Source organism: Desmodus rotundus, chromosome 10, assembly GCF_022682495.2.
Source record: "Desmodus rotundus isolate HL8 chromosome 10, HLdesRot8A.1, whole genome shotgun sequence".
Classification (NCBI taxonomy): Eukaryota; Metazoa; Chordata; class Mammalia; order Chiroptera; family Phyllostomidae; genus Desmodus; species Desmodus rotundus.
The window spans coordinates 35,346,108-35,362,790 of NC_071396.1; the positions used below are offsets into that span (position 1 = coordinate 35,346,108).

Consider the following 16,683-nt stretch of genomic DNA (forward strand, 5'->3'; position numbering starts at 1 on the left):
CCACCCACGACTGACGCATCAGTACTCACAATTAGTATTCTCACATATTTACTCTTCCAAATGAACTTTAGAACTTGTCAAGTTGCAAAAAATATCCAATCTCACTGGAATATAATGAATGAATGGGCCGTTTGGAGAGAGCCAGAGTCTATACAGGAAATCGCTATGTATCATCTGGGCCAACTCACAGAATGCTCCTACTAGGTCTTCAGTTGACGTTACAGGCTGGCCCTTCTGTCGCCTACACATAGTGACAATTGTAACTCTTCTTCGTCCCCCTCCTCTGCCACGCTGCGGGGGTTGGCAGGGCCAGGACTTCCTAAACACTAGTAGGTCCTCTGCTAGTTTCTGACTTCAACGAGGACGCCTGTGGAGTTTCTCCTCAGGATGCCATTCACGGGGGTGGGGGTGGGGGGGTTCTGATAGAGACCTTGACTTAGATTAGCACGTCTCTTTCTAATCTTGGAGTTTTAAGAAGGGGTAGATTGTAAATTTAGCCAAATGTCATTTCAGCATCTATAGAGACTATCGTGAGTTTTTCTCTGTTAATCAGAGCTGAAATAAAGCCGCCACAGTGCCTCTAAATGACTCCCACGCCCCTGGTCCCCATGCCGGGGTGGAGCCCTTCTGAAGGAGGTGCGCCACGGTGCAGCTTCATGGCCTGACTGGAAGGAGGGTGCGAAAAGCCCTCGCAGGCGCACAGGGGGTCTCAGAGGCTTCGCTTTCTCTCCGGGGAAAGGAAGCCTGGCAGACCTCACGCCCCCACGATCGGAAGGAGCTCTGGGGGACAGTGGTGTGCAGAGTACAGGAACCGAAGAATACAGGACCCCCCACATCTTCCCACAAATCAACATACAGACCAAGTGCCCAGTCTGAGACGGGATTTGTACCTGAACTGTCCTGCGACCTCTGGCCATGACAATGTCTAGTCACTCGTTCCGCCACACTGCAGCCCCTAGCCAGGGCGTGCAGGTCACACAAGGCCATGATGCCTCCACCTCCTCCACCCGCTGCGGGCTCTGGGCCCCCATCCCCCTCCTGCCCACCACACCAGGACAAGCAGTCTCTACACAACCACAGGATCCCTGGTCGCCAGCCAACCCTGAGGCCAGGCCGTTACCCCTCAGCCTCCCCTACCCCTCCTGCTTCTCTGCCACCCCACTCTGGGAAAAGGATGGGTACTTGAGCCTGTGCCCAACGGGGCGGCCTCTCGCACCGACCGAGCGATGGGTCTCCCTGATCTCGCCAGCATTGGCCCTAGCTACCCAACACTGGGCCGCAGGTGGCCCCTGAACACAGAAGCAGCCACAACCAGGAAATGAGGGCCGAGCCCAGTCCATTGGAGCTTGGAGAGGTAGATTGGGACAGGAGATACCCTGCATGGCTTGTCCAACCCGACCTTATGTTAGAGGCAGTCTCTGTGGACAAACTTGCTCTTTAGGCCACAGGAAGCCCTAGCCCAGGCGGAGGCGGAAGGTGGCGACTTCCATGGGCTCCAAGTAGATGTCAGTGCTGTTGGAAGGCGAGGCCAGCGGGTACAGTAACGTCAAGGACATCGGCTGCAGGAAACCCACGTCCAGGCCGTGGAAGAGGCTCCCCAGGGCCACCTGTGTGGAGGAGAGGGTACAGGGCTGTGCTGGGGGCTGGCCTGCCAGATGAGGCAGCTAGCTTCTCCTCCACGTAACCCACTATGGCCCCGCTCAGCAGCAAGGTGCCTACTCACACATGCAAGGCTGCACCCAGTCTCGGGCTCACCCACACGGGCCCAAGCCCAGAAACTGCCCTTGGACCGAGGGTCGGAGCCACTGCACTGAGCTGCGAGCCGTCTCAGCACAGGGCCCACGTCGCAGTTCACTTCTGAGCATCTGGCTGGTGCAGGCGTTTATCACTGCTGGCTCCAACCACGCATGAACTTGACAGCTTTTGGTTTTTTATTTCTCTTACTTCTACTCTGTTTGATGGATGTCCCTACTCGTGGAAGAGAGGTCCAGCTACGTGCTTCACCTCACTGAGAACTTGCCCGCCAACCCTCACCAGCTTTGAACGCGAACATCAGCAGCTTCCCCTTTTCTCTCTGCAAAGGCCCAGAGTGAACCCTGCCCTCCGATCACAGTTTCACCAACCTCTCTCACGCCTGCCCTGCCCAGTCGCCCCATTTCCCTACCTCCTCTCGTCAGGGGTCCTTCCCACACCGGGGCCCTGCTCACCTTGCCCTGGCTCGTGGTGCAGTTGAAGCCCAGGTTCTTGGCCTCCAGGCCACAGTCAAAACCTTTGCGGTGTAAGATGAGTGCAGCTTCTGCCGAGGGCAAGGCATCGTCCTGGATGACGGACAGCATAGAGGCGGTGTGTGTGTGGCAGGCATGCTGCTCAGCAGCCCCTCTGCCCAGAAGGTGGTACAGGGACAGGGAGGGGTCTGGGTGAGGACAGGCCAGCGTTGAGTCCTGGAGGTACAGGGCCCAGCGGGGTGCTCACCTCAGCTTGGAGTGTACGCAGGTTGAGCAGGTGGAAGTCACAGGGCAGGGAGGCAGCCAGAGGGTGAAACGAGTGCAGGCCGGGGGCTGGGGGCTGCCTCTTGGCTACGGGCAGGGCAAGCGCCGGGGCATTCAGGTACACGGAGGTCAGGTGGCTGAGGAGGGATGGGTAGCTGGAGGAGTGGCCGTCTGGGACCTGCAAGATCGGCCCAAGATGTGGGTGAGGGGACAGAGCCGGGGATAAAACACAACCAGGTCAGTTCCTTTGGGAAGAGCTTCCCTGATGGGGCGGGACACAAGGCGAGCCTGGCTCTGGGACCCTTCCAGTGGGGCCACTTCCTGTCGCAAACAGCTTAGAAAGAAAGGGCTTCTTCCCCTGGCCACCTCTCCTCTACTTTGGGTTTTTTTTCCCTTTTCTTCAACAACACTATCGTGAACAACACACCGCCATCTGTAACACGCCCCCATCACGTGGAGAGATTCTCAGCCCGGGGAGGACGGCAGGCAGGCAGGCAGGCAGGCAGGCAGGCAGACAGACGCACTTCACCGTGGGGAACGGGCCTCTGATGCAGGAGGCCCCGAGTGAGCCTCCAAACCCCAGCCCCAGCCCTGACTGCCCAAGAGGTTCCCACAGCTGTGCCGACTGAGACTACTGGATGGCCAACCTGGACGCCACACGCTCACTTTCCTCTAAGACAGCTACTTTCCCCTGTTCTGGATTTCTGTCCCGAGCCCCGCCCTCCTTCCACTTGCCCAGAATCTCACTTCCCTCCGGCCTGTCTATATTGCCACTTCTGCTGTGTCCTCACACCCACGCCCCCGCCCCACCCCGGACCTCTCCCTCCCATGGTTCAAGGGCAAGCCACCAACCTTTCCTGCTTGAATGGCCTTCGAACTGTTTTTCTTCCCCCAGATCCACCCTCCCCGCTGCTGTTGGAGTGACCTGCTCAGGGCAGAGTCCTGACAATGTCCCTCCTGCCTGAGGTCCTTCACTGGCCTCCAGGATAGTGTGCAGACTCTTAGCCAGGCATTGAAGGCCCACAGCAGCCTGCCCCCCACAAACCCCCCCAACCCAGAGCCAGCCCAATGGATTAACATTTAATCCAGTTAAATGCATTGACTTTTGTATTTAGCTCTAGTTAATTTAAACAGCCACACTGGACAGGCAGCTTTAGTCTAAGGGAATGAAATGTTATTCCCCATTCATCAAAGCCACACCTGGACGGCACCTCCTCCAGGAAGCCATCCTTGATCCCCTTGGCCCATAACGTTCTCTGGCTCCTCATGACCACTGGGCACACCCATTTTGTAGCTAATATTTCTACACACCTGCTTACCCCCCACCCATACCCATGAATACACTCCTGGAGAGCAAAGTCGGTGTCTCAGGCCCGGGAGAGCATGCACAGCAGCTGCCCAGGGTCTACCTGAGGCACAGAGCTGGGGGGCAGAGGGGCAGGCTCTCCTAGAGGGTGCCGACTCCCGTCACGACCTGCCGGCCCTCACCTCTTGGTTACTGCTCCTGCTCTTGCAAAAGACCAAGTCCCTAAACATGGCTGCCAGTCTGGAGAAAAAGCCAGGCTGGTGGAGGCAGAGAAAGCCAGATGAGCGGGGCTGATGTGGGACCAGGGGGCTGAGGGGTGGGGGTGGCAGATAAGCAGGAGGGTGTGGGGAGAGAGGTGCCAGGCTGCAGGAGGCGGAGCTTCAGAGAGTCAGACTCACTCCCCCTACCCAGGAACCAAGCTGTACGTACTCTCGCCTCCCTGCCCGGCTCCAGCTGAGCTCCTCAAGCCCTCGGTGGGCACCCCGGTGCCACCCACCCTGTGAGGCAGGCCCCGAATTTACCTCACTGCCCAGGGTGCGCCGTTCCAACAGGAGGCGGAAGCGGTTGCAGGTCCTCTTGTTGTCCTTGAGCCCTTGGCCGAGCCCTCGGTTGTCGTCCTGCATTAGCCGCCGGTCCAAGATCACCTCCAGCTGGCCTGCGGAAGTGGCCTGTGAGTCCCCAGCCCAAGCAGACAGTGGCCTCTGGAAGACCCCAAACCCAGGCCCTGGGGGAAAAGCCCTGTGGGCGGCCGCAAGCTCAGTCCCTCAGGAAAAAAAGCAGCCTGGGGCCCGGAGCTGGAAGGGGACTCAGTGCAGGGCTGGCATCGCAGAGGAGGACACTGGAGGCCCAGAGGGGGCAGGCCGGTCCTAGCAGGTCACTGTCCCTGCTCTGTGACTCACAGCCGGCCCGGCCAGATGTCCAGGCAGGAGAGCAGCCCAGACCAGCTACATGAACACAGAAGTAAACAAGCAAACACTGCCAGCACCAGCCCCCAGCAGCTGTTGCCGAGGCCCCGGCCTGGCATGTTCTCTCAGGCTGAGCAGAGCCTGACGGGAGCACTTGCTCTCCACCCCTGCTCTGGGTGGGGACAGACCCCTGCTCTGCCCCTCCAGTCAGTCAGGAGGGCTGTGGAGAGGACAGCCAGATGGCGAGTCAGGCAGAGGCTCAAATGAGGTGTCATTTGGGGGTGCCCTGGGGGGGAGAGAGGGCGGGTGATCACCTTGGCTTTCTTTTTAAATCCACTTGGGGACAGGGCACACTGCAAAGCTGGCATATGTTGGGATGAGAGTTTTCCCAGCAACTGTTTTATTTTTATTTTTTTAAAGAACCTCCAGGGGAGCCCAGACAGACGGCCCTATCCGCCTTTCCACCCCCCCCAGTCCTGGTTCCAGCATCGGCAGTTCCTCGGTCTTTACCCTGAACAATCACAGACAGAGAGCCAGAAATCCCAAAACGGCCTCCTGGCACATAAAACAATCATTTCTTAGCATACTGTCTCCAGAAGGGCGGAGAGAACCAAGCGAGACACGGCTCCGTTCGGGACCGAGGGCACAGACCTGCCCTGGGCAAGTTCTACGGTCGTGGGGGGGGGGGAGGCGGGGGTGAGGGCAGCAGAGCCCCACTGCTCCCAGCCCCGTGCTCACCGGCGGCCCACAGAGCCTGGCAGGCACTCTCGGCTCAGCCCTGCACCAGGGCCCATCCCCAAGGGGACCTGAAGGCCTCTGTGGCCACCAAGTGCAAGCTGCTCGCTTCACCCCAAGGGCACGGAGATGCCCAGGCTTGCCCAGCTGACCAGCTCCAGGGCAGTGCTCCTAGTGTCCTTGTTCTGAATCTTAAGAATGTCATTCTCTCTTTTAATGACCGTGACTAGGAAGACGGTGTGTAATTTTCTCCCTGCTATTTATTTCATTACAACATCGATGCATTTTTCCAACAGACCCCTTCCCATCTGGGGCCAGAAGGGGGCTGCACAGCGCCGCGGAGAATCACCATTTGATATAATCGCCTGCCTCTTGAGGGGATCTAAAGGGCACTCACCCCCCAGACGCATCCACCAGGGCAGAGGGTGACGGGGTGCCTGCCCTCCTCCAGCAGCTGTGACTGACAGCTGCTAATGCCTCCTGCATGGAGGTGAGGCCCACTCGAAGGGAAGAAGGGGGAGGAAGGGGGAGGCCCTGGGGCAGGATGTGCTTCCCCATCCCTTCCCCACTCACCATCTCGGAGGCTGGAGACGCCCAGGGCCTGGGCCGTGTGCAGCGTGAGGCGGTTCTGGGCATCCTGGATGTAGGCCATGACCGGCATGGGGTAGAAGTTGGCCTGCAGGGGCAGCTTCTTCAGATACCGCCGGGGCTGCACCTGTGGGGCAGGGCCAGCAGGTCAAGGGCAGCTGGGCCATCACAGGTGCTCCAGGAGGTCCCCGGTTGGAAGGAGTCCCTGACCACTGTGGCCTGGCTACCCCTTCTCCATCAGAGCAAACCCTACCACCATCCCCACACACCCTGGTGCTTGTGACAGAAGCAAATACAGTCCTGGTTCTGTTCCGTGGGGTCTCCAGGGCCTGGCCCCCGGAATCACCTGAAAGCCGTTGAGGTCTGTGAAGAAGGTGCCCTGGCTGCCAATGTCTGTGTGGACACGCAGGGTCAGCTCCTTGTTGACGTAGTCCCGGATGTCCACCAGAGACGACATGTCCAGAGACAGCCCCTCCACCCCTGCGCACGGGGACCGCGGGAGAGCGAGAGAATGCGCCATAGCGTGAGCAACAGAGCTGGACGGGCAGTCCCCACCCGGCCCCCAGGCCATTCCCAGCACTTCTTCCTGGACCACCTTTCCTCCAGGAAATTAACTAAGCATCCTCCCTGCCTCCACAGGCATTTCTCAGGAACAGACGTACAAACAAAGAACCAGCAGGAGGAAGAGCGTGCCACAGCCCGTGGGGCACCCCCCCCCTTCCCGACCTTCCTCATCTGCACAGCACACCTGGCAGGTTGTACAGCCGGACCACCTGGTGCACGTGCTCGTAGTATGCAGCCACCTCGGAGAAGAAGGGGCCTTCCGTGACACGCAGCACAGGAGGATCCTTGGGGACGTAGGGCTGGGGAAAGAACAGGTGACAGCTGAACCCACAGCACAGAGCAAAGCAGATGGGTACCAGCCCAGGGCCAGGCAGAGAAGTAGTTGTTCTGCGCAGGCTCTTGCCCCAGACCCCTTGCTGAGTTGGGCCCAGGCCCCCAGGTTGCGCTCCTTACCCCTGCTCCCCCAACCTCCCACAGGTAGCCCAGGCAAGGCCCCTGGCAGCAGGGCCCAGCCTGGAGGAAGGCCCGAGCCCCGCTCACTGCCTCAGTTCACAGGTCTCCTTGTGCCCCGTCAGCGAGGGCCCAGGCCCGCTGGGGTTCCGAAGTGTCTGCAGGGTACCTGGGCCTCGCCATCAGGCAGGAAGAGGTAGGCTCCACTCTTGTCTTTGGATGTGCGGGTGCCATAGACGAGGAACTCCATGTCCACACGCTGCTCCTGCTCCTCGTCCACCCTTCGGATGCTCTGCCAAAACACACAGCCCTGACCCCTGGCCCCACAGCGGCGTGTCAGGCCTGCCCCTAGGAGGGCTCCGACGAACTTGCTGACGGAGCCAAGCCTGCTCCCCTGGGGCCCCCGGCAGTCCCGGAGCCCTCTCCCAGATCCATCATCATTCGGGTGGCGGTGTGCTCACGGGCCCGTGGCACACATGCCCTCCTCCGGCCCCCGCCCTGGCCCTTTACCTTGAGGAGCCCGCTCAGGCCTGAGAACCAGACCTTCATGTAGCGGTTGCTGATGGCAAAGTCGCCGGTGCCGGAGTCAATGACGCGTAGAGGGAATGCCTCATGTCTGCTGACAGCCAGCCGCCGGCCATGCAGGTAGACGCGCGTGGAGGAAGGCAGGGTGCGGTGCCCGTCCAGGCCCAGCTGTAGCTGCAGCACACCAAGGCCCAGCGCCGGCAGGCGGACAGGCACAGACACCTGCTGGCACAGGATGGTGAGGGAGCGAGGGCCATGGCCTGGGCGTCAGAGGCATACCCTGGCCGTCAGAGGCATACCCTGGCCCAGGATTCTGCTCATGAGGCCTGAGCAAGTCCCCACACCCACCAGTGCCTCTATCCCCGCCTCTGAAAGTGGAGGTTTATAGAACTTGCCCCTTATCAGACTGTTACGAGTCTCGTATGGAAAAACTAAGAAGTGGTAACCCCATGCTGAACTTTCCATAAAGGTTCGCGGAATTAGGGAACGGTGGGGCAACAGAATGCCATTTGGACCATCACTGTTACTATACCGAACCACCCTCCCTTCAGGCAGACTCACATCCCAAAAGTGACTGTCCCATGGCAATCCCTGTCCCCAGGACTCCTGTCCCCAACCCAGGGAGTAAGCAGGAGGGTGGGAGGCTGGTGCTGAAGGAGAGAGGACCAGGGCCCCCCTGCCGAGCCCCCAGGCTCACCTGGTAGACATCAGGGACCATGTCGGTGGCGGAGCCCCAGTGGGCGCTGATCTGCACGGCCAGGGGCTGACCCTCCTCTGAGAACACGCGCACATGGGGTGAGCTGACCAGCAGGGACACCACGCTGAGCCGCTCCTGCTCCAGTGGATTGAAGACCACCACATACCTGTGCAGGGGAAGGTGAGCTCGCCCAGGGGGCCTCTGATCCTGGCTGGCAAGTGGGGGGGTGGGCGGGTATGGGGCAGGGGAGGGGGCCGGGAGCAGCTCTGCCTCTGTGCCCGGCCTGCTTCTGCTCACCTGGGTGAGGCGTCCAGCTGGACCACCGTGCGCTCTGGCAGGGCGTCGTGATTTAAGCGGGTGTCATCCTGGAATTCAGTGGGTGGGAAGGGCAGAGCCATCAGGAGGCTCAGCCTGACTTGGCATCCTGCCACCTGCCCCCTGCCCCCACCGTCTGTCCTGGATGGGGACCACCAGCTGCACAGGGCACACAGCTTCACCCCAGGCAGGGATGGGAAAGAGACCAACACTCTCGTACCCCAGCTCCGGGGACGGGGCTGCACACACCAGAGGGTCCCCTGAGCAGATCCAGGAGGGGGCTCACCATTTGGAGGAAGGGCACCGCAGGGTCGAAGTGGTAGGTCTCCTTGTTGCCCAGAACCAGATAGTGAGCTGCGTTAATGATGACCTGCTTCAGGCTGACAAGGGAGCGCAGCAGCCTGGGGGCACAGGGAGGGGGCAGCAGAAGAGGTGACTTCAGACACTCTGTCCATGCTGCCAGAGGCACGAGGCTCCAGGAGGCCGGCCTGCCGACCTCCCAGCAGGTCCCTTCTTTGGGGGGGCGGTCAGGGGCATGGAACCCACAGGGAGAGGACAGGGCTCACACCTGACCCCGTAGTCCGCCACGACGGCCTCCTTGGCGGTACCAGTGATGGCGTCGTGGTGCTGGAAGAGCCCCAGGGTACGCCGAGCTTCCGTCAGAAGGGCCAAGTTTGAGAGCGGGTACTGGCTGGCCAGTCCGGAGCGGCGGGCATGAGCCACCGCCAGGCTGTACAGAATCTCCGCCCCTCTGCCCGGAGAGACAAGTCAGCATCGGCCCACACAGCCCCAGGGTCCCACCCTCTCCTTCCTACCCTGTGTGCCCCTGCCCAGGTCTCACCGCAGGTGGGCTTCCAGGACACGGTCCAAGCTCTTGTAGAACGGCCGGGAGGTGTAATAGCCTGTCCAGTAATGGTCCTCTCGGTCGGCGTAGGAGAAGAAATCCCCACTCAGCACGGGAAACCCCGGGGGCCGGGCCCCTGGCTCCACCTCCATCTTCTTGTACAGGGCGTCAAAGTAGTCAGAGAGGGTGCCAAACTGGGCCTGTGGGGACGCCAAAAACCCGTCCCCATCAGTGCCAGATCCCTGGGAGGTGTGGCCCAGTTCGGGCAGCCAGGGCCCTGCCTGTGCAGTCCCTGCCCTTACCACCCTCTGGAGCTCACACACCAGCTGGGGCCTGGGAAGGAATGCCGGCAGAAAACGCAAGCCCTGCCAAGGGTCGGGAATGAACCCTGGTTTGAAGTCAGGAACGGGGCGCAGGGAGCCGCGTGGGGAGGGCGCCCCTCACACCTGCACGTGGAAGTCAGGCTTGCTGTTGAGGAAGTCAAAAAGCCGCTGGTAATTGAAGAACTGCGCGTCCCACTCCTGGGGCTTGTCGTAGCGGAAGTCATCGCCCAGCGGCACCAGCAGGACATTGCTCCGGAAGAGCCGGGACTTCTTGCGGTACTGGTCCAGGAGGAGGGCTGCCCTGTGGGTGAAAGCGCCCAGCGTGTATCTCGGCATCGGCGGGAGGATCCTGAGCAGATCCGGAGCGGTGCCTCCGCAGCGGCCTGCTCAGGAGGCATTCGGCCTCTCCGGCAGTCCCCACAAGCAGAGAGCTCTTCCCGTGCTGGCCTGCAAGCCTGGCTTCCACTCCCTGACCCCACATGGAATAGATCAGTCCTCCATCCCTGTGGTTCCCCTTCAGACATACAAAGATGTGCCCGCGCTGCTCTGTGCAGGGACCTGGTGATGGATACGATGGATACTGGGAACAAGGGAAGACAGAACCACACCCGGATCAGGCCTGGTGCCCCCATGGGAGCCGTGTGCGTTCACACGGGTGCAACTGGTAGCCCCCTCGGCCACCCACAGTGCTAACGTCATTACCGTGTTCTCCAGGCATGAGGCTCTCAAGGTCTTTTCTCCTCACCCTGACCTTTCTACTCTGTTTTCTGAAGCTAAGAGTGGAAACTTACATCTCTACCTAATAAACCTTAGGTGGTGAGACCCAACCTACGTCCCAAAATGTTGAGATCATTTGGGATCTATCTTCATTCCATCCACCAGTTAGCGAGGCAGCCCTGGGGTGAGGGACCTGGGCTCGGGAGCCAGACTGGGCCCACGCCAGCCCTGTGTGCACTAGCTGAGTGACCGTCGGTGAGTGACTTAACCTGTCTGGGCCTCAGTTTCTATAAAATGAGGCAACATCAGTACCCACCATCCTAACGTCACAAGAGTTAAAATGAACTGCGTGCATTAATATTTGCTAGAACACTTGGAATGGTGCCTGGCACCTAGTAGGAACTAGAGATAAACACTCATTTGCTTTTTCGTCTAAATCAGAACACGCACAGGGCCCTGTAGCATATCATCAAAGGCCCTTCCTCTTTTTAGATCAACCTACTAGTCACTGGCATGCCGTGGGGGCGTGCCGTACAGTGGCTGCATTAAGAAAAACCCTGCCCTGGCTGGCGTGGCTCAGTGGACTAAGTGCTGGCCTGCAAACCAAAGGGTCGCTGGTTCGATTCCCAGTCAGGGCACATGCCTGGGTTGTGGGTCAGGTCCCTGGTGGGGCACAAATGAAAGGCAACCACACATGGATGCTTCTCTACCTTTCTTTCTCCCTCCCTTCCCCTCGCTCTAAAAATAAATAAATAAATAAATAAATCTTTAAAAAGAAAAGAAAAATCCCACCTCCACAGCCCTAGGTGCTTATTTGGGAGCAGCACTTAGGTTTCTGGATTCTGGAAACAAAAGACCACTTTCTTTCTCTCCAGGCACATGTTTTATCTCTTGGGCATCATGGAAATTGGAGCATTGCAACATGAAAACCAGTTCAACCCGCTGTATTCTGTACACCAGCCCGGTTCTGGCTAAGTCTCAGTTTTCTGTCACTCCAATCCGTTCTTTCCTGGGGGGTTGACTTCAGTGACAGGGACATTCTAGGGGTCCCTGATGAGTCTCTCAAAGGGAACGAGCCTTTCTCAGAGGCCACAGGCTACTGGGCAGGACGGAATGTGTGCCTGAAAAGGTTCTCAGAACACAAAGGATCCTGGCCGGCTTTGAGCCAAGGCAAGATGCCTGAGCTCAGGGACAGCCTATGAGGCTGAAGGCTGGAAGGAACTGTACCCAATCTGAGAATTATTCACCTCCGAGTCAGCCAAGTGGCTCTGACAGTTTGCAGGGACACAGGAACACATGCTCACTTGGGAAGTAAAACCATTCCACAAAAAGCGGTTCCTTCAAGCCACTCGTTTTCCAGGGGGGCTTGTGAGGGAGCTGCCGCTGCAGGGGCTGCAGGCCTGACACCCCACCCGAGCACCACCCAAGCCTACTGCCCACCTGAGCCTGGACGGGAGCCCGGGGCTGGTGGCAAATACCTCTCGGCCACGTTGGCCTCCGTAATGGCACGGGGAGGCACCTTCCAAGGGCAGTTGATGCGCCCGCCAGGCAAGCGTTTGAAATCAAACTGGCAGCAGATCTTGGGGTCCGGGCCACAGGTATGGGGGACGTCGTAGCTGTAGAAGGGCATCATGTGGCAGAAGATGTCCGTGGTGGACTCCACGTCTGAAGAAGACACAGCGGGCAATCAGCCACCGCCGACCATGTTGGGAGCTGGGCATCAGTGTGCCGGCAGGATAGGGGTCTGCTCTAGCTACAGGCAGCCCCTGATCAAGGGGGTGGGGGGCTCAACCTAGATTTCAGGCTGCAGAGAGCAGGCAGGCCAAGGATCAGGGCACAGCAGGGGGCTCCGGAGCATGCAGCTCCCCCAGGGGATGGCACGCCCAGACCCTGGGGATGAACAGCAGGTCCTGTAGAGGCAAGAGGTCCATGCGATCCCCTCCCAACCAGTGCCTGTGGGCTCCCTCAGGGACCCTCACCCTGCCCCAGGGAGAACTACCACTGCCATCCCTCCACCCTGCCTGGCCTTACCCCAGGTCTGCCTCCACATGAACTCCAGGCTGTGAGTGGCGGCAAAGTGCTTCTTGATGGCATAGTGCACCCTCTGAATCAGCATGCTGGTCAGGTTGGCACGGCGCAGCAGGTAAGCCATGGTGGGGCTGTGCCCAAAGGGGTCCACCGCCCAGCCCGAGCGCGGGGTTGCACCTGGGCAGGGCCATGGAAGCCAGAGGCCCTGAACACCTCAGCACCTGGCCTCCCGGTACTGGGGTTCCAGCTCCCCTCATTCTGCCATTACACTGGAGCCCTTGATGGGGGAATTAGCATACAAAGGAACCATTCCCTGTCCACCCCTGCACCGTAAAGCCCCCTGCTATCCTCAGGGGTCCAGCTCTGGGGCGGGATTCTCCTTCCTGGCCTCACCGAGGTTTTTCTCCAGCCACTGGTGTCCCTCAATGAGCTGGTCGATCAGTGCAAAGTAGTGGGAGTTGGCCTCATCAGGCATCACCCAGCCTCCCGTCACAATCTCCAGCTGCCCGTTTCCCACCAGCCTGGAGTTAAGGATGGAGACTGAGCGTGGGGTGGGGACATCTGCCCACTTGTGCCAAACAGAAAATGCCGGGCCTTGCACAATGGCCTCTCTGAGCCAGCTCACCTGAACCCACGACCAAGGGGATAGACGTGTAACCTCCTTTCCTGCCAGTCCTGGCCCTGCTCACCTGCAGACGCCATCTGTGCGCCCAGGCGCCTGGCCCCATGCTCCCTCTTCTCTGTGCTCACGGAATTTTGCTTTCTCCTAACACAAGCGGCCCTGAGACCAGTTCCTGCCTTCTTGTTCTTGGCCCCTCCACCATCCGCCTCATCCCTGCCCCGCTTCCCCTCGCCTCTCCTGCCACAGCTGCTACCCTGGCTTCAGGCAAGACCCGGGCCCAGGGGACAGCCCTCCCACGCCTCCCGCTGGGCACTGGCCTCCGGACCGCTGCTCTCTTCTGGGCATTGATGTTGTCCCACCACTTGGCAAAGAAGGAGACTTCGGCCCAAAGGAAGCGCCGCCGGGGGTCCTCCTGCAGCTTGGACACCATGCTGTTGAGGATGTGCTGGGTCTGCTCGGAGTAGTACTTGTCAAAGGTCTTGATCCAGCCTGGGGGCCAATACAGGGTCCCCTGAGGGGGCCGTATCTGCTTCGACCGCCCCTCCCTGACCCTTGCCATCGGAGAGCCCACCCTGCAGCCCAGCTCCAGCAAGCCAGAGGCCCTGAACACCTCAGCACCTGGCCTTCTGGTACTGGGGTCCCAGGAGAGCCGGCTGGCCCTCACCTGGGTCGTTGTGAGAGTGGGGCACCACGAACACCTGCAGGTCCTCGGCGTCCCAGTCGTGCAGGCCGTAGGAGATGTCAAAGCCTTGCTTCCACACCCCGCCGTCCACATTGTCAAAAGGCAGCTCCTCCGACAGGGTCAGCATCTGCCGAGCGGGATGGCAGCTCAGTGAGGCTTCCGTGGCCGCTGAGAGTCCCCGCCAGCTGTGGCTCTTACCTGCAGCTCTGGCTTCTGGCCCCGGCCCCCCAGAGCAAACTGGCAGTCTTGGGGGGAGACAGAGAAGAAGCTGGGCCGGGGCTCCGGCGGCACCACCCAGGAGCCATTGGCCGTGTAGTAGGGCAGCAGGGCGGGCGGGCCCTCAGCATTGGCGGTCAGCTCCAGCACAGACTCCTTGATGTGGCTGATGATCTCGTGGTTCTCCTCCAACAGCTGCTCCAGCTGCTGAATGCGATTCTGCAGCACAGAAATTTGGCTCTGCCAGAAAACCAGAACGCAATCACCCACAGCTCCTTGCACCCTGGGGACCATCTCCGCCTGGGGCCCAGGACCTGAGGCCTGACTACCTACCAACCCTGCGCTCCCCAGCGGAAGGCAGGGCCATGAGCCTGCAGCGATGGCTCTGGTCAAATAAGGGAAGAGGTGCGAATCACCATAGCGGACCGCAGTCCACTTGGGCTGGGAGCAGCCTCACTCTCCAGCTCCAGGGTGGCAAAGGTTCCACCTCACAGGCCTATTCTCAGCCACCAGCATGGCCCGTGTGGAGCACTGGACTGACAAGGTCTGCGTCCTGACTCAGTGGGAGCGAATGGTGCAATCCATTAACGATGTCTGCCAAGAATTCCCAAGACAGAGCAGCAAAACATCACTGTCCTCCCTTCATTCTTCCTTTCCTGGCCTACGGGGAAGGAAGGTTTTCATACTAGGCTGACGAGGCTCTTCAGCCTGGACGCTAACCTGAGCCCACATGACATGTACATTGACGGCCTCAGATGCCAGGAGTGACTCACCCGGGGGAAGTTCCCGCCACTCTGGTGCCGGGTGGGGTCATGCTGCACTCGGTCCAGCATGAGGTAGAGTGAGAAGACAGCCACGCAGAAGACAGCAGCCCCGCACACAGTCACCTGCTTTTTCAGCTTCATGCTGGCCTCCACAGACACCTGGCAGGAGAGGCACCACATGGAGCTCCACGAGCCAGAATCCTTTTGGTGACCTTTGCACCAAATGCCCCAGCGAGTTCCTGAGGGCTGCTCCCAAGGAATATCTGTGTACATGACTCCCCAAAAAGCAAGCTTCGAAACATCAAATCCCAACACTGCCTTGTGGGTCCTGACCCCATCTGGATCTTCTTCTCTTGGCCAAGACACAGAAAACACAAGTAACACATCTATCAGGGGCTGGTCCTGCTTTACCCCGAGAGCAGCCCTCCCCAGGCTGACGCTATAAAAAGCAGGACAGGATAACAAACTTCCCAGGTCTGGCTCCAGAGATCACCACACAACCTCCTGATTATAACCAGCTTCCCAAAGAGCTTATCTACAAGAAAGATTCAAGGGGGCAAAGGAGGTGGGAGTCCAGGCTCCTTGACCATGTGGTTCCAATTGCAGAGGAATAAACTGCTGCCTGTTTTGACTGAATAGATATAACCAAAGCCCAAAGAAACGGACAGGAAAGCCTTTCTCCCTGCCCCACGGGTCCAGACTGGTACTGGGCAGAAACCGCGCCTGGCACAGCTCTTCTCTCACTAGGAAATCCAGAATGAATTTAAAAAGAAGCAGCTTATGTTTCTAACATAAACTGAGTCCTCTGTCTTCTGGTTAGTTCCTATTTCGCAGTGGGTAACTTTCAGCCTCTGCTTACCTAGTAATTAGGAGACCCCCTGGGAAGCCAGCAGTAATTGATGCTGAAGATCCCCTGGGTAGGGAGAGGTCAGGCAGAGCTGCTAGGTTGTGGGGCAACTTTGGACGACCAGTGCCCGCTGCCCCCGCCCGCAGGCCCCTCCTTGCGTGCTCCACGGAGGGAGGCTGCTAACTGCAAGCGAGCGTGAGGGGAGATGCAGCTCTGAGTCTCCCTCCAGCCGGGGGCCCAAAAGCTCCGTTGCCTGTGCCTTGTGCTCTACTTAGAACAATCTGATTGCGCTCAGAAGCCTCCGGGCAATATTTTTAGCCCTTGGAGGCTGGTTCTAGGCCAAAGGGGGTGGAGCTGGGGGGAGACAGTGGGATACCACGGGAAGCAAGCACCTGCGCCAGGTCCTCGGCTGCCCACCCGCTGGAAACCCCCCTCCTGGCCCGCCCCTCCTCTGCACCGACTCGACTCCGCAGGTCCCAGGACCCTGACAACTACAGGGTGCGAGAGCACAGGCCGCTTTCGACCCTGAGGCACGCTCCCGCTCCTACTGCCTAAGCGGGCCGCGGTGGGATAGCTAGGCCCTCCCCCACGTCTGCCCGGCACGTTACCGTCTGTGGCCCGCCTCGCGGTGCCCCTCACATCCCCGGGGGCGACGGCAGCGACTCAAGGAAGGCAGCCGTCCGTCTACCCGTCGCCCCGGCTCCGCGCGTCGCGTCGCAGCCGCGCTCCCGCGGGGCCAGGGCCGCCTGCCCGTGCCCTCCCCTCCTCGAGCGGCCGGTGGAGCTGCGTGCGGGGCGGGGACAGCCGCCCCACCCCAGCCCCACCGCTACTGGATCCCACGCAGCCCCGCCCGGCTCCTGCCTGGCCTCTTGCTTCTCTCCAGCGCGCCCCGCATCCGGGCCCGCAGTGCGCAGCCGCAGTCCGCCCAGCCTAGGCGAGCTGCGGACCTGGGAGCAGGACAGCGAGACTTTATTTGGTCTGAATCTTACTAGAGAAAGCACATAATCAAAACTACAGTAGTGGAAACATCCCTCCCCCGCAGCACCAGCCACCAGCCCAGCGGCGG

At 60.0% G+C, this 16,683-nt stretch overlaps 1 protein-coding gene across 3 annotated transcripts; it reads right to left on the reverse strand.

The window, feature by feature from the left end:
• Nucleotides 1-31: 31 nt before the first annotated feature.
• On the reverse strand, nucleotides 32-16,274 carry MAN2A2 (mannosidase alpha class 2A member 2). 3 transcript variants are annotated; one of them, XM_024561646.3, is made up of 23 exons: nucleotides 16,226-16,274; nucleotides 14,780-14,929; nucleotides 13,989-14,225; nucleotides 13,773-13,917; nucleotides 13,426-13,597; nucleotides 12,880-13,007; nucleotides 12,490-12,663; nucleotides 11,937-12,123; nucleotides 9,865-10,042; nucleotides 9,416-9,618; nucleotides 9,143-9,325; nucleotides 8,861-8,975; nucleotides 8,557-8,624; nucleotides 8,260-8,425; nucleotides 7,548-7,784; nucleotides 7,207-7,329; nucleotides 6,772-6,886; nucleotides 6,370-6,503; nucleotides 6,009-6,150; nucleotides 4,317-4,450; nucleotides 2,473-2,667; nucleotides 2,208-2,318; nucleotides 32-1,607 (listed from the first exon to the last, which is right to left on the reverse strand). In XM_024561646.3, exons 2-23 carry the CDS (start codon nucleotides 14,909-14,911, stop codon nucleotides 1,455-1,457), a joined length of 3,432 nt encoding a protein of 1,143 aa, XP_024417414.2. In that variant the 5' UTR covers nucleotides 14,912-14,929; nucleotides 16,226-16,274; the 3' UTR covers nucleotides 32-1,454. The 3 variants fall into 3 exon arrangements, with proteins under 3 accessions (XP_024417414.2, XP_024417412.2, XP_045052334.2); XM_024561644.3 differs by having other exon boundaries at nucleotides 13,989-14,246; XM_045196399.2 differs by lacking the exon at nucleotides 16,226-16,274 and adding an exon at nucleotides 14,423-14,667 and having other exon boundaries at nucleotides 14,780-14,917.
• Nucleotides 16,275-16,683: the final 409 nt, after the last annotated feature.

Bases quoted from the DNA above. Each gene is read 5' to 3' on its own strand.
- MAN2A2 (XM_024561644.3), bottom strand. From the start codon at position 14,911: ATGAAGCTGAAAAAGCAGGTGACTGTGTGCGGGGCTGCTGTCTTCTGC. The intron at 7,785-8,259 runs GTGAGCCTGGGG...CTGTGCCAGCAG, and splicing joins TGGTCCCTGATGTCTACCAG to GTGTCTGTGCCTGTCCGCCT. The intron at 2,668-4,316 runs GTAAATTCGGGG...CCGATCTTGCAG, and splicing joins GGCGCACCCTGGGCAGTGAG to GTCCCAGACGGCCACTCCTC.